Source organism: Caenorhabditis elegans, chromosome II, assembly GCF_000002985.6.
Source record: "Caenorhabditis elegans chromosome II".
In the NCBI taxonomy this organism is placed as follows: domain Eukaryota; kingdom Metazoa; phylum Nematoda; class Chromadorea; order Rhabditida; family Rhabditidae; genus Caenorhabditis; species Caenorhabditis elegans.
The window spans coordinates 10061176-10075377 of NC_003280.10; the positions used below are offsets into that span (position 1 = coordinate 10061176).

At 36.8% G+C, this 14202-nt stretch overlaps 1 protein-coding gene and 8 non-coding genes across 10 annotated transcripts; 4 read left to right on the forward strand and 5 right to left on the reverse strand.

Moving 5' to 3' along the window:
- Positions 1-126: 126 nt before the first annotated feature.
- On the reverse strand, positions 127-6742 carry die-1 (C2H2-type domain-containing protein; the record flags this gene model as incomplete). Of its 2 annotated transcripts, NM_063774.8 has the most annotated exons (6): positions 127-1036; positions 1089-1197; positions 1244-2077; positions 2142-2630; positions 2977-3327; positions 6692-6742. In NM_063774.8, the coding sequence occupies 6 exons, from the start codon at positions 6740-6742 to the stop codon at positions 930-932; spliced, it is 1941 nt and encodes a 646-aa protein (NP_496175.2). The 2 variants fall into 2 exon arrangements, with proteins under 2 accessions (NP_496175.2, NP_001309538.1); NM_001322752.3 differs by lacking the exon at positions 6692-6742 and having other exon boundaries at positions 930-1036; positions 2977-3306.
- On the forward strand, positions 4656-4808 carry C18D1.21. The gene has a single exon (NR_101739.1). It is a non-coding gene; the product is annotated as a small nucleolar RNA C18D1.21 (small nucleolar RNA).
- 21ur-14969 lies at positions 5971-5991 on the forward strand. Its single transcript, NR_051568.1, has one exon.
- A 637-nt stretch (positions 6743-7379) lies between the features above and the next one.
- Positions 7380-7450, reverse strand: C18D1.17. The gene has a single exon (NR_051569.1). It is a non-coding gene; the product is annotated as an Unclassified non-coding RNA C18D1.17 (non-coding RNA).
- A 3252-nt stretch (positions 7451-10702) lies between these two features.
- Positions 10703-10777, reverse strand: C18D1.14. Its single transcript, NR_051570.1, has one exon. It is a non-coding gene; the product is annotated as an Unclassified non-coding RNA C18D1.14 (non-coding RNA).
- Positions 10778-11164: 387 nt separating this feature from the next.
- On the forward strand, positions 11165-11422 carry C18D1.19. Its single transcript, NR_051571.1, has one exon. It is a non-coding gene; the product is annotated as an Unclassified non-coding RNA C18D1.19 (non-coding RNA).
- On the reverse strand, positions 11244-11461 carry C18D1.12. Its single transcript, NR_051572.1, has one exon. It is a non-coding gene; the product is annotated as an Unclassified non-coding RNA C18D1.12 (non-coding RNA).
- Positions 11462-12308: 847 nt separating this feature from the next.
- On the reverse strand, positions 12309-12586 carry C18D1.20. Its single transcript, NR_051573.1, has one exon. It is a non-coding gene; the product is annotated as an Unclassified non-coding RNA C18D1.20 (non-coding RNA).
- C18D1.15 lies at positions 12456-12586 on the forward strand. Its single transcript, NR_051574.1, has one exon. It is a non-coding gene; the product is annotated as an Unclassified non-coding RNA C18D1.15 (non-coding RNA).
- Positions 12587-14202: the final 1616 nt, after the last annotated feature.

The following is a 14202-nucleotide window of genomic DNA, read 5'->3' on the forward strand; positions in this document are numbered from 1 at the left end:
GCTTTAATATTTGTGCCAATTTAGTCTGAAAATAAACTTCCAAATGAAACATCTGGTTTTTACTCTTCTTCTAAAACTTTTTTCCTTGTTAATCAAAAACCTTCAATGTACTCTTCAGGACAAAATATTGAAAATTCCCACTTTTATCAATCGGCACTCAATACGTACAAAACCATACATTTATATCCTTCTAATAAGGTGGAAGGTGTTGAAAAACAATTTAAATTTAGAGATGAATGACATGAGTAATTAGGAAATTAAGATTGAATAAAGAAGAAAAAAGTGTTGATTGATTTTCTGATGATCAAGTAATAAATTATATTTGATAAAGTAGGAAGGCGACATTGGAACAGTAGGTAGCATGTTTTGGGAATAATTTTCACAGAGGAGGTATAAAATAACCTAATTTTAAAAATAAAATGGAAAAACAAATATATGGCAGAGACTATTTTCAACTTTGGTAGAAGATTGGAAAAGAGATTGAAGCCATTAAATAAAAGAGATCAAAAACTAGAAAATCAACTGATTCAGCTAATTTGAAAGTTTCAGACAAGCTTCAAGCTTCAGAGTTTGCATTAAGTTGTAAATAGAAATTTTGGCTGAAGAGTTAGGACAAAAAATGTGGATAATATGTTTGGGCCCGTTGCTAACTGGGAGAATTTGGGGGGCTGTGATGAAAGAGGTTTCGGGGAGCGGAAGATGAGACAAAAAACAATTACATATTCACGTGTTTTAACATTCGGTAACGGAGATCAAGAACTGGGGCGAGTGGTGGTGGAAGATTACAAGGAGGATACGGACTTCAAAAGACGAGAAAGGCGGGGATTTTCATTTGGTTCCGGAACATTTGGTACCCATACAACAGATTGAGAAGAAAAAAGGTAGATACTATGATGGTGGGAGAGCATTTTTGAGGTAGTGGACCAAATCTAGCTGGTAGTCGGTGGAGCTGGATGGAGGTTGAACACCAGCTGACGTGGTCCATCGATCACTGATCGGACAGGCAGTTGAGCAAGGAACTCGGTGAGGAATTCACCTGAAAATGGAAAATTTGGTAAGGAAAAGCTCTAATTTAAAAGTCAACTTACCACTGTCATCATTGCACTTGATCAAAAAGCTCTGCGTTGGGAACGCCTTCTCTCCGATGTTCTTTCCAAATCCTTCTGGAATTGATCCTGAGGGAGAAATGCTTCCACTCTAAAAAAAAGTATGGTTGCTAAAATCATAAGATATGTCAACATACCGTATGAGAGTTTCTCTCATGATTTCCAGTTGCCTTCTCTTCTTCAATTTCTTTCTTTGTTCCATCATTCTTGAACGTAAGATTGAGAGCGGCTGCCGTTGAATCTCCGTCATATTGATTCTGATTCTGAACCACCATTTGAAGAGCTGCTTCAGTTGTCAGCTGCAGAGCAACATCCTCATCTTCATCGCCTCTTCCCTTCGCTTCACTCATTTTGATATGCCTCTCCATGTGCAAGTCAAGATTCTTTGGATCACGAGTCTTGTAACTACAGTCAGTACATTCGAGAAGATTTGAGCTCATCTTTTCCTCAGTTGATTGATTTCGTTGTCCGAGAATCGCCATCATTTGATTCAAATCTCCATTCGCTGCAGCAGCTCCAAAATGATCTTGAGCCATGTGCAACATCATCATTGATGGAGAAACTCTTTTATCGCACAATGCACATTTTTCTTCAGACATTGAGGCGGAATTCGGACCAGAGTTATTATTGGCTCCGTTTGGTGTTGTTGGAACAGATGATTTGTTTGGATTGTTACGTGGAGTTGACAATGGCAAGACTCCATGCACATCCTGACGATGTTGCCTGAGCTGATTACGAGTTTTGAACATAGTTCGGCAAGTGTCACATCGGAAAGTAAGCTCTCCTTCTCGCTCCTTGATGCTTGTGTCGATATTTGCAATAACTGTCTTGTTCTCATCAATCACAATTCCGTGCATTTTGAGCATATGTGTACGGAGGAAGTACTTGTTGCAAACTTCCTTGTTGCAAATATCACAGAAGTTTTTGTTGTTGGAAGAGTATTGACGTTTGACTCCACTTCCCTTGTTTGGCTGAAAATTTTGCATTTTAAAAAGGAAATTTCAATGTACCGATTGAAAAGAAACTGAAACTCACTGTGGACAAAGCTGACAATGGCTCAAAGTCTTGCATTCCAGCAAATTGTTGGTGGAGAGGAGACTGGAACATCAGTGGAATACCAGCTAATCCTTGTGGAAAGAGACCACTGAACATCATAGATTCATCTTTCATCTGCTTCTGATTCTGCTGATGAAGCGGGTTTGAAAGACCCATTTGAGCGAGAAGTGATTGCATGAGTTGATTATTTGAAGTTGGTGTCAATGGAGTTTCATCTCCAGTCCTCTGTTTCTTGGCTGATGGTTGCTGAGTGACATCATCATCATCTGTATTTGATTGAGAATTCGAATGCCCATTGACGATTACTGTAGATGGAGCTGAGTCAACTGAAGATGTCGTGCTAGCAGCACTACATTCCGTAGCTGTTGAGGTGGTCGGAAATACCATGGATGCCAGTGTTGAGTTCAGAGAAACAGCTGGTGGTGGGCTTGGAGAGGATTCTCGTTGTTCTTCTGGCTCCTGATCAACCTGAAATTGGCTTATTTCTTCAAGTGGCAAATTCAAATGGGGAATTTAAAAATTACAACTATTTTCGAATTTTGATAACGATAACAAGCGAAATCCAGCATTATCTGTCAAGATCCGTTTAGGAATAATTTAATAAATAGATTGGCTTCCACCTCTACTATTTATAGCTTTTTGAAAAGATGGGATCCAAAATAAAGAAAAAAACGTTGGATAATAAACGAAATAGAGAATTCTAAAATTGGTGCCCACTCAAATCTGCAAATACTCTCTCAAGTCTAAATCTTGGTACAAGATTTGAAAAATCTAGGTGCTAATCTGTTTGCATGAAGTCTGGCTGACAACTTACCGATTTAGCTTGTTGAGCAAATTGTGTTGCGAACTTCATCAAATCTGCATTTCCACTCATCAGCAGCTCGATAATATTCTTCTCGGCTCCGGAGTTGTTGTGTCCAGCGTCGGCGATGTTCGAGTCAGCCTGATTGCTCTGTTGCTGGAGAATCATCGACATCAATTGATTGTTGGCAAGGCCGTTTTGAATAAGTTGGCTCGGCATGAACATATCCTTCTCATCGGTCTCTGCCATGATGGAAGATGATGATGGAGCTCCGGAAGATGAAGTTGGGCTCGCAGATCCTCCAGAAGTAGCCATGACACAAGCACCTCCTTTATTCATCATATTGAATTGGTTGGCGCTTGACTGAAAAACAAAAACATGAAATATGAAAAATATGCAGACTATTTGCACTCGAAAATTTACAAATGTTGAAAATATTATAAAGACGAAAGATCGTGGGAGCTTAAAAGAAGCAATCTTGAATTGAAATTGTGTGTTTGGTTATCAAAGTAAAGTGGTTTCAATATAAAGGGATTAGGTATGCCAAACTGAGGTGAATTGAGAAAAATTTGAGAAAAATTGAGGCAAAAAACTCAAACTTCCACATGACTTTTTTCCCACACCCCGCTCATAGTCCGAAATTAGATTGAATATGTTGCCAAAAATTTCGATCAAAAAATTAGGAAAAAAAGTGCTCCATTTCCAAATGGGAAAAAGATGAAGAAAATCTACTGGAAGTTTTTAATATATTTTTTTTTTGGATTTATACATATTTTGAAATTTAATTCTGCGAAGGTGGAGGGATCATCCGTCTTGGAACAAGAGCAATGTTCTGTGCTCTTTTACGTTAAAGTTTACATGTAGGGAGAAGACAACTAGATCCATCAAAAAGTGTTATTTGACAAAAGATTTCAGATATGAAAAAGAAAAGAAGGAGTAAGGGGTCATTTGAAAGACAATAGAATTATGGATTAGATTGGAAGGAGGAGTACTGTAGTGAAGGGAGAAGGGATAGACTATTGTCTAATGAGGTGAGATTTCACACGAGATTACAAGCATCGTAGAAAAATAAGGGGGTAATTTGGACCATGCTCATTGAAATGTCAATTGACCAATTTTCAAAATCTCGAATTATCTAAGAAAAGTTTGCCAAATTTCTAATGGAACTAAATATTTGGGGAACCGATTTCTAGATCTAAAAGACTAGGTATCTTATCAGTAGTTATATTTGAAACACAGTTTATCAGTTCCAAAAACTATTGCGCAGTACCTAGGACCTTCTCAACTATCATAAAACTATATCGAAAGAGAACAGGGGAAAAAATGAAGAACAATTGATGGGACCGTCTGTCGGTCAACTGACCCGTTCCATGTCTCTTCAACAATAAATTCAATGCAACGTCGCGGGGAGAACGGGGGGGGGGGCAAATAAAATTAAAAACGGGGGAAGAGACTCAGACACGAAAAAACCAAAAAGGGAGAATATGAGTGGTCCCGTTGCGGGAGACCCTCCTCCCGTCTCTGTGTGTCTAATGCGAGATAGACGTAAAAAACGAAGGAGAAGAAGAGGAGACAACCCTGTATTTAGAGTGGACTTATAACTTCTAGAGAGTACACGTTTCGAGGAGACACAGAATGGGAAAAGGGTGGGGCTTCCCGGGAGGGATGTCTGAATGGTCCCTCCGAACGCGTCAAAAGGCTAACTAAACAAAAATTGAGTGGACAAAGAGTAAAGAAAAGGGGTCAAATGAACGAAGATTTGATCTAGTTTCTTGTTTGAACCTTTTTTGAAATACCTTAACTTCAAATTTTCTTAAAATAACTTTCAAACTCTCAAGAACAACAAAATCGAAACTACACGCATTATTGTATGAACACGAAATCGCCTTAACTTTTTTAGTCAAGAGAAATATGGATCTCCGAGCTTTTCTTGGTACTTATAATCGTGTTAGCACTTTTGAATCTATTAGATAAATTGAAAAACACTGAAAACTTTCTTCAAAATCTCGGAATTCTCAAAAACCCAAACAAGTAGGCGGAGCATATTCAAATTTCACCCGAAAAGAGGCTCCAGGCAGTGTCTCCTAGTGTCTCACTTTAATCGAGTAATCGTTTCCTGCGATTTTCGTTTCAAATATCCATCGGCAAGAAAAGGGACCTTGTCACATAGACAACCTTCCGTATTTTTACTAAAATTTTCCACTCTTTTCTATTTTCAATTGAAAAGGAGACGGAAAGAGCTCAGAAGCCGGGTAGAGGGAGATACTTCTCCAGCACCACAAGATTATTCAACTTTTATGAAACCGTGATGAATTATTCGCAAGGCGTGTGTGAACTCGAAGGAGCTCACCGGGAGGAAATTTAATGAATAAAGTCAATCTAGAATAGTCATGCTTGAATCTTGAATTCAAGTTCATTTCTACAAAGTTTCAGTTCCAAGTGATTCATTCAAAGCACATGAGAACTCCAACTAGTGCTTGAAAAGAAACTTCCAAGGAACGGAGATACAAAAATGTCAAAATCCAAGGCCAATCCTAAAATTCCATCAAAAAAACAATGTGAACCTTATCTATGGAAATTCATCAACGCCCTTGACCACCACTACATCATATTTATTTCGGATGGTCCAAACTCTTCTTTCTTCCCACACAACACTTTTACGATCAATTAACCCTTCACATCTGACATTGGAATCTGTTTCATATTTGCGCAACGGGCTAGATGGTTTTTCCCAAATTCCAAATTTACTAGAATTTGAGCAGATGTTCATCTTCGTCATTTGAATATGGGAATTCAAAGATTTGTTGGCTCATTGCCAAGTGGATTAGCGGTGGAGTGACAAAGGGAAGTGGTAAATCAATATTGGTTAGATACAGTAGTACGCACAATTTTTGAAAATTAAAAATTAAACATCTTAAAGGTTAATAATAAATTAATGGTGAGCCCAACACAAAAACAAACAGTTTCAAAAATTTTATAATATTCATTTTTGACATATCCTTTTGATCTGAGACTGAGTGATAAAATAGTATTGACAAAAATAGAGACCCCAAAGGTAGATCAAAAAAAATTTCTAGAACCAAAATATGTTCCCAAAATGGAACTTTACACAATATCTACTAGAACATAGTGGGATAACAAATAGAAAATTTCAGATCGAGTCTTGTGATTTTATCTAAATTTAGATTTGGCTAAAGGGGCAATAAGCTGATTATTTTGCATAAATAGTAGACAACGGGATGGATTATCGTAAATTCTTCTTTTTTAAGAATTCAAATCGCATGTTAGACAAATTCTTTTAATTTCTAAAGAAAAACTGAAAAAAATACTAGAAAAATTATAGACACAAATCAGAAGCTTAAAGAGGGCCAAGTCTTAGAAGTTTGAAAATATAAGTGGCGATAGAAAATATTTTAAAATAAATAAGATAATATTCAAAAATATATATAACAAATTTTTGGAGCTAGGTAATATCAAAGCCGAAAAACTTGAAAAAAGTAGACCTACAAATGGCTACTGTATTGTTCAAAATGACCAAAGTCTTGGCAATACAGGCTCAAAATGTATATAAGCAGGCTTAAAAACATTCAAAACTATGGCCCCCAAAAATTTGCAAAAATTTTTTAAACCAAAAGGTAGAAATTTGCAAACTTTTTCCGCTTCTAATTTTAGAAGTTGACTAAAAATGGCTCCTCTAGTGCAAATTCATAAAATCCAAGTTTCTTACCGGATCCATCGACATAAGCAACTGCTGCATATCGACCGCGTTGGCCATCATGTCCGAATGAAGATTCTCAACGATTTGTGAACAATTCCCAAAAGTCGAATCAACTGGCGTTTTCTGAAAAACAAGAAAAATTTAATAGATACTTTGAAATCTTCTCAGGTTTTAAATATGATAATATATACGAATTGTTGATGAAAAAAGTAAAAAATAAACCAAGTGTCTATGAGAATTCCCAAAAGAAGAAGGATGGATAGATGAACACAATTGTAGTTTCATTTAATTTTTTTTTCGAAATACTAAGAAAGAACCGAAAAACACAAAACACAGGTATTGCAGAAATCGAGCGCTTGTTTTCCAGTTTCCAGCGGCCGAAAAATATATAGGACTGAAAAAAAAGGCGAAATACTGAAAAAAAATAAAACTTGGTGCCTAAAGCTTTAACTAACTGATTTTCGAAATCTCAATAACATGTGCATATTGGTGGGGGGCAGCGCCTACTTGCACATAAATATAATATATATTAATTTCAATTCCAACCTCTTTCTCCCCCTTCTCTTGGCTGGCCCCTAATCGCGTTTGGCCGACTGCCAACACCTTTGGCTTTTCAATTTATATTTCCGCCAGTGATTTCGAAATTAAATCAAACGAAATTTTTTCTGCGTCGAGGTCTGGTCTGAGCTTTCGGCGGGAGAAGCAGGAAAAAGTGGAAAATTTCCATATTTTTCGATTTCAATTTCAATTTCAATTTCAATTTCAGCACACTGGTGCATGGCGGGCGAGTGAAATTGGCAGGTGTATATAACAATTCACAAGATTCTTTTTTTAATATTTCAACGAATTGAATGTCTGGGGAATATCAAAAATAGGGTAAACAACTATTAATGTGAAGCTTTCAAAATGAAAATTTGAAATTCTATAATTATATGACACTGATATGAAATCAGAGTCATTTTCTTAAAACGAACTAATTCAAAAATTATCATTTACGTTTAATCTCTCACAATATATGAAAATCTTCACCTGCCTCCTAAAATAATATATTTTTAAGTTTCAAGGTTCAGAAAGTTGTCTGGGGCTTTGAAATCGTTATGAAAGCTAATTGAAATCTAGAAGTTTCGACTTCAAGGTTTTGACATAATAAAAAAGAGAGAGAAACATGAAAACGAGTTTAAATTAGGTCAGAAATGTTGAAATTCGGCAGGAAAAAGTGATACATAAGGGAAGTTGCCTGCAGTTTCAGGTTGAAGATTTATAATAGATCAAAAAAAAGTTGGCGGTTGGGTAGTTTTTGGAGAACCCAAAAAAACATGCAAGTCTAAGTAGTGTAGTCGGGTAATTTGTAAAATTACCCGACTACACTACTAGTCTAGAATTACAAGGATTTTTTCTAAGTTGTTGGTGGATCTCTAAAAAAGTATTTCATGAAGTAAGACATAATGATGCCTGCCAGTGTGCCTTGCAGGCGTAAAGTCAGGTATGCTTGCAGGTATGAAAACTTTGTTGGTTTTTGGGTACCCCGCTTTCAGAGTATTCAGCTCAAAATCTGCAACTCCGACCCTAAAAAGGAAGTAAATCAGGAAAAGTATCTTAACATCAATGTTCCACATCCGGGGCAAAAAAGTGAAGTGGTGTTGAAAACTGGTTGTCATGCGGTCTATCGGAGCAATTCGATTCGATTTCAAGCCCCACCCTTAACGAATTCAAGTCTCTCACTTATTTCTCCACTAATTCGAAAAGTAATTCAAATCAAGTGACACCGCGGGGCTATGAGTGAGTCTGACATGAAATTCGTATTTCGCCTTGCACACATAAAAAAATTTAGTGTTGGCGGGTGGCGGCGGGTGGTGGACATAACATTGATATTAAATCCAATATCTGAGCATATTTCAAATATAGTCACAACTTGTTGAGTTGTATATGGGGGAGGCCACGCCTTCATTTGGAAATTTCTTCGAAAATCTTGCCTCCTTTACCGTAAGCCTACTAATTGTTTGAAAGCATTTCAAATTGAAAACTTGCCTCGGGCAATTTTAAAGAGTCAGCTTCGATGGAAATTTATGAAAAATGACAAGTTTCATTTGTCTCCTCATTCTATCTTTCATCTGTTATATAAAGTGTATATTTTTAGAAGAATTCATTTATACTTCGATTTTTGACTTTAGAACTTTTCGGTACTTGAAAAATATCAAAATTTCTGATCTAAAACAAAAACTAATTACTTTTTTAGTCGTAATAGTATCTTAACATTATCAAAATCTATAGAAAAACCAGTCAATAATTCGACTTATCAGCTCTCCTGCTTATTGGTTTTGTTTAAAGCAGCTAATCCACGGGGGGTTTCAGAATTCATTAGTTGAAAAAATAAATAATGAAATTGACAAATGAAATCAAGAAGAGACGGCTTCAAAAAGTTGTACGTCTGGTGCTCATTTCGAATGATTAAAATCAAAGCACAAAGTTTTTTGTAGATTTTTAAGGTACAAATTATTTGTAAACAAAAACGAGAAATTTTGAAGAAAAAGTGCTCAAGTTCAAATTTGAAAACACGGGATTTCCAAATAAATCAATAAAAATTGGGGGTAAACTTTTCTGCAAAACCGAAACAAATTCCGTTCATGAATTATCAATCAACATCAGTTCAATCACTTGTTTGGGGGGTTTTTTCGACAGACAAAATGTGAAATAGTGACAAAAAAAAGAGATAAGAAAATGATTCGGCGATCAGTGACGTCGACGACATCCTCAAGTTGATTTTACGAATAAAAATGATTGCTGTGATAAAATTATTGGGTCCTAGTTATAGTACGTTTTTGTGCATATTAAATTATTTTCAATCTATACTTTATGAGTTCCTAATTTTTTGATTGAAACAAGCAAAATCAAGATATGAAGTGATAATAAATTGGATCCCTAACTAATCGACTTTTGCCGCAGTTTTCCTACACGGCTTGCATCATCTTTGCTCTACCTTGACTGATCTTTTCTTGACTTTTTCCATCTGTTACCAAAAAAATTTAACAGCAAAAATTCGTGTCAAATATTTTGCTATGGATTCATAATTGAAAAATGTTGATCTATCAAAGTTGAGCGAACAATACGATATACTAATCAATTTAGCATCTACGAATATGGGTCTTCAAAAACAGAAACATTAAAAAATAAAGAAATTCTACAAAGCTACATATATGCCTGTATTTTTTTCTCTTTTTCATATGCCAATTGCGGCTTGTTTATCCGCTTCGGTGCGTTTATTTTGTCAACGAGATTAAAACAGCTTTGATGGTGCGCAGGGCATCATACACATAGACAGTCGCTTCCGAAACGCTTTTACGGTTGCAAGTCTAGATACATTCAGGTGTTAGCCGGTGGCAGTGGCGTCGGTGAAAAGCAAAAACAATGCATGTTAATGTAATTTGTGTGGGAAAATCTATCCGATCCGATCGTCAAAAACCAAAAGTGTGTTTATTATCGGGCGTTCGAAAATTGGTGTATCCATTGGAAAGTTGTAGTTAAAAGCGAAAGGGCGATACGAATGTTTTTCCAAAGTTATATCAAATAAGTATCAGATTAGATCAGGAAATCATGATTTAGCTCAAAGTTTTTGCAGAAGCTATTGAAAACCTTGAGAAAAATATTTGAAATATTTGAATTTTTTAATCTTGAGAAAAAACCTTATAAATCGGATCCGAATCAGAGACAGCTTAATATAAAGTATTTGCGCCTCAAATTTAGCGCAGTCAAAATTAAAATACCGTAGCGTAGAATTTATAAATAAGAATAGTCAAATATGTAAACTTCAAAATAGATTGACTAGAACAAATGAAGCAGACAGTGTTTCCAAAGAAGTTAAAATATCCTAACTCTTTCCAACTTTGCAACGAGTTTTTGTTCATCTGCTTCTGTCGCGCAATCATTCGGGAGGACGAAACAAGCGAGGAACGGGTAATTTGCGTTTCGGCTACTCAAATCTTGGAACATTATCCAGTTGGATAACGACTAATTTTTCGGAGAAAAAATGAGAGACAGAGAAGGGGGGAGGGAAACAATGTAAACCAATCAGCTGATCGTCGATGGTCGGCAAAAATGGAATGTTGAGCGGAAACAAGTTGAGTTTTTGGGAAATTGGAAGAAGATGAAACAAATTACTGTAAAATTGGAAAATAAATAGAAAGTTGGGAAATAATAAGTGGGCAAAGACTGAAATTCAAACTACTGAAAACCAGCTTCATGAAGACAACAGAGCCTAAAGCAATTTCAAAATGACTTAAGTCAGGCCTGCTCTATAAAAATGTTTCAAGGATATAGCTTGAATTTTGAAATGTGCTCATAAACATCAAAAAGTGAGGTTTTATCACAGGGAATGACGTAAGATAAGTTGAAAATTAGAAGAGAAACACAGGAAATCACTTGATGAATCAGAATCAGATGAATTTGTAGAATAGCATCAAGTGAAAATAAAATTGGAAAATGAAGAAGACGAAGCAGAAGAAGCGCCCTCTCAACAGGTTACGTCACCGAATCAAAATGGCCCAGACCACCACCACCACCAAAAGCCAAAACCATCTATCCTATGTGTTCAAGTTTTAGACGATGGGCTTCAATTGGAAAATTGGAGAGAGGAGGGGAGGTGGATGATGTTGTCAATTTGACAACATCACCAACCTAACCGACACGAAACGAAACAAGGTGAAAAAGGAAAAGAAGCACTTCCAAAAACTGTCGGCTTCTCCCTTTTCTTCATATCTCCCCTACCCGCACCTTTTTTGCGGTTTTCGTTTTTCATTATCGCCCTTCAAACAAATCATCTGTTTCAATGGCTAATCACCGAAAATCGTCAGCCTTCCAAATTACAATCATCTCTAGTCTATCTTATAAGTGAAGATGAAGCTGATGGTGAGGTGTGAAGTCGCGAACAAAAAATTCAAATGATAGAAAACGGGTAATTTTTGGCTTCAGAAAAGTGAAAAAACATTTAAAGCCGGATCTATGTATGATTACAGTATAAAATTTCAGAAAATTGTTGCATCACAGTAGTTTTGGAAGCTCCTTGACATTGGACTTAATATAAGGTGCTCAGCCCAGAGGCTCACCGATTTTAAATCTAGGCCTAAATTAGAGCCGACGCTTAACTAAAACATTATGTTCACTACTCAAGCTGTGACTTCTACGCTGCCTTAAAAAACAATTGATAAAATCTCAACGTTGGCTTCTAGGCTATGAAAAAGTAAATATGTTAACCAAACCGGACACACTAGGCTTCTGAAACTGAATCAAAAAAAGCGCCACGCCTCCACAAAAAGCTATATGCCAAAAAATCTTGAAACCCTTTGATTATCTATCATTGGGATTGGGAAAAAAGTTTGTTAAAAACAAAAAAACAAGTGAGTGTTATGAAGAATAACTGGTCCTCTTCAAATCGTAATTAGAGAATGGAATGACTCCCCAAAAAGCGTTCAAAAAATTCCTGTTGCTTGTGGTGGCTGCTTCTGCTGGCGGCGGCGGTGGTGGTGGTCATACGCAATCCAATCCATCGCATGAAAACTACTAACAAAATCACAAGCATGATGATGTTCGACAAGTTTATATTATTGTTATTATCCCGGGACATGGCTAAAGCAAAGCCACTCAAACTATACAGTAATCTCCCCCTCCAACCACCCCCGAAACAGTTCGTTTCGTTCTCCCCCTTTCTCTCTCTATCTCTTTCATCCATTTTTCTGGCTTCTCCTTCCCTCCTTCATCCATTTTTTCGTCTCATCACAAGCCTTGTCAATTAAGCGAGAATCAATCTGGTTTGTGTTTCGTGGTGGTCGTCTCTCACCCTCATCTTCGCTCATCCATTTTTTTGGTTGCGCGCACGCCTTGGGTTTCGGACATTCCAAGATACTTTTTCGCGCCCCCGTTTGTTCTTCTCAGACGAGAGTCTCGAAATAGGTGAAGGCTCTCGAGGATGACCGGCTCCGAGCAGTCTACTTGAAACTTTAGGATTTTTGAGATGACGATCTTTGGCAAAAAAGTGAATCGAAGAACTCAGTGAGCAAGAAAAATAGCTAATAATGAGATCACTAGATCAGGACGACTTAGAAGAAAGGATCCGGAAGTTGAACAATTTTAGAATCCATTACTATGTTTTCAAAAGAATTTTCCATAGAATTTTTAAAAACCATGCGCAAAAGAGATAGATTTGAAAATGAAATAAATAAGGTAAATAGATTGGCGCATGTCCGCAATGTCCCCGAAACTGATAGGAAAAGATGAAGTCTTTTATTTTTCGTGTCTTCTAAATCGTCACACCGCGTCCAAAATCGAAATCATGACGGTTTCGAAGGACATCAGCAGCAAGTGACACCTCTTCTCCGTTTTTTTTGCTAGTGAATCTAATCTATTGATAAGGAGGAAAATGATACGATGGAATATATGAGGACAAATCGGAAGTAGGGTGAGATATTTTGGAAGTTAAAATTAAAATTTAAAATTTAAAATTATATATTGGTACTTACGTTCTTACTCCACTAAATGCCAAAACTTTATTCAGAAGCTAGTAAACGTTCAGTTTCTGAATAGGCGAGATAGACCTGTAAAATAAAATATTTTGAACAAGAAGGGAAAGAAAACATTGAGAAGAAAATGGAGCAAATTAAAATTGAATTGGAGCCAATGAAGAATGAAGTTTGTGGGGTAAAAAATTCGGAAAATTCAAAAACAAGATGAAACGGGGGACATAGACCAAAACCAGATTAGTTTATCAACGAACTTCTAAAAGTTCAACACTGATAAGATATCACCGAATATGCGTACCTACCATAATAATACAACAAACGTCATTATAGAAAACGGGTCGGGGAAACGTTTTAGACATTTTGGGAGTCACAAATCTAAACTCCTAACCCAGACGAAATCGCATTGAGCTCCGTGATGAGTAAGTGACCAGAAGCACAGGTAAAAGAGCACCATTACACACAGACAGGGAAAAAACGTCTTCTATCGAACATAAAGAAGAGCAAATTTCAATGGCCATCTCCTCCCACTCGCCACATATCAACTGCGCACATTGCCTCCCGCGCAGGAAGAGAGGGTCCCTCCTCCTTTCTTTTCTTTTACTCTTTATTCCAATCGAAAAAAAAACGAAAAAAAAGAGATAGGGAAAGACAGCACACACATATATATAAATTGCGCAATCGCCTGAACGAAGGACGTTCGAAAACGAAAACGGACCACTCAAGACGGTCGAATTCGAGTAAAATTGGGGGCTCTTTCGGGTGCAGGTTCGAACAAAAATTCAATGAGGTAATTGAACCTTTTCTTCCAACAAATTGAATTGCTGGCAGGTGGGAAAATTGGGGGTGACATTGTGACAAGGGGGCCGAAAAACCGGAAGGAGACTATGGGAGCTACCAACCAAAATGAGCTCCAATTAAGGTCAGACTTAGAGAAGAGGAAATGCTTTGAAATTGATGCGGATTTTTGAAATTAGACTTGTTTTTTCAAATCAATAATTGAAATTTTTATTG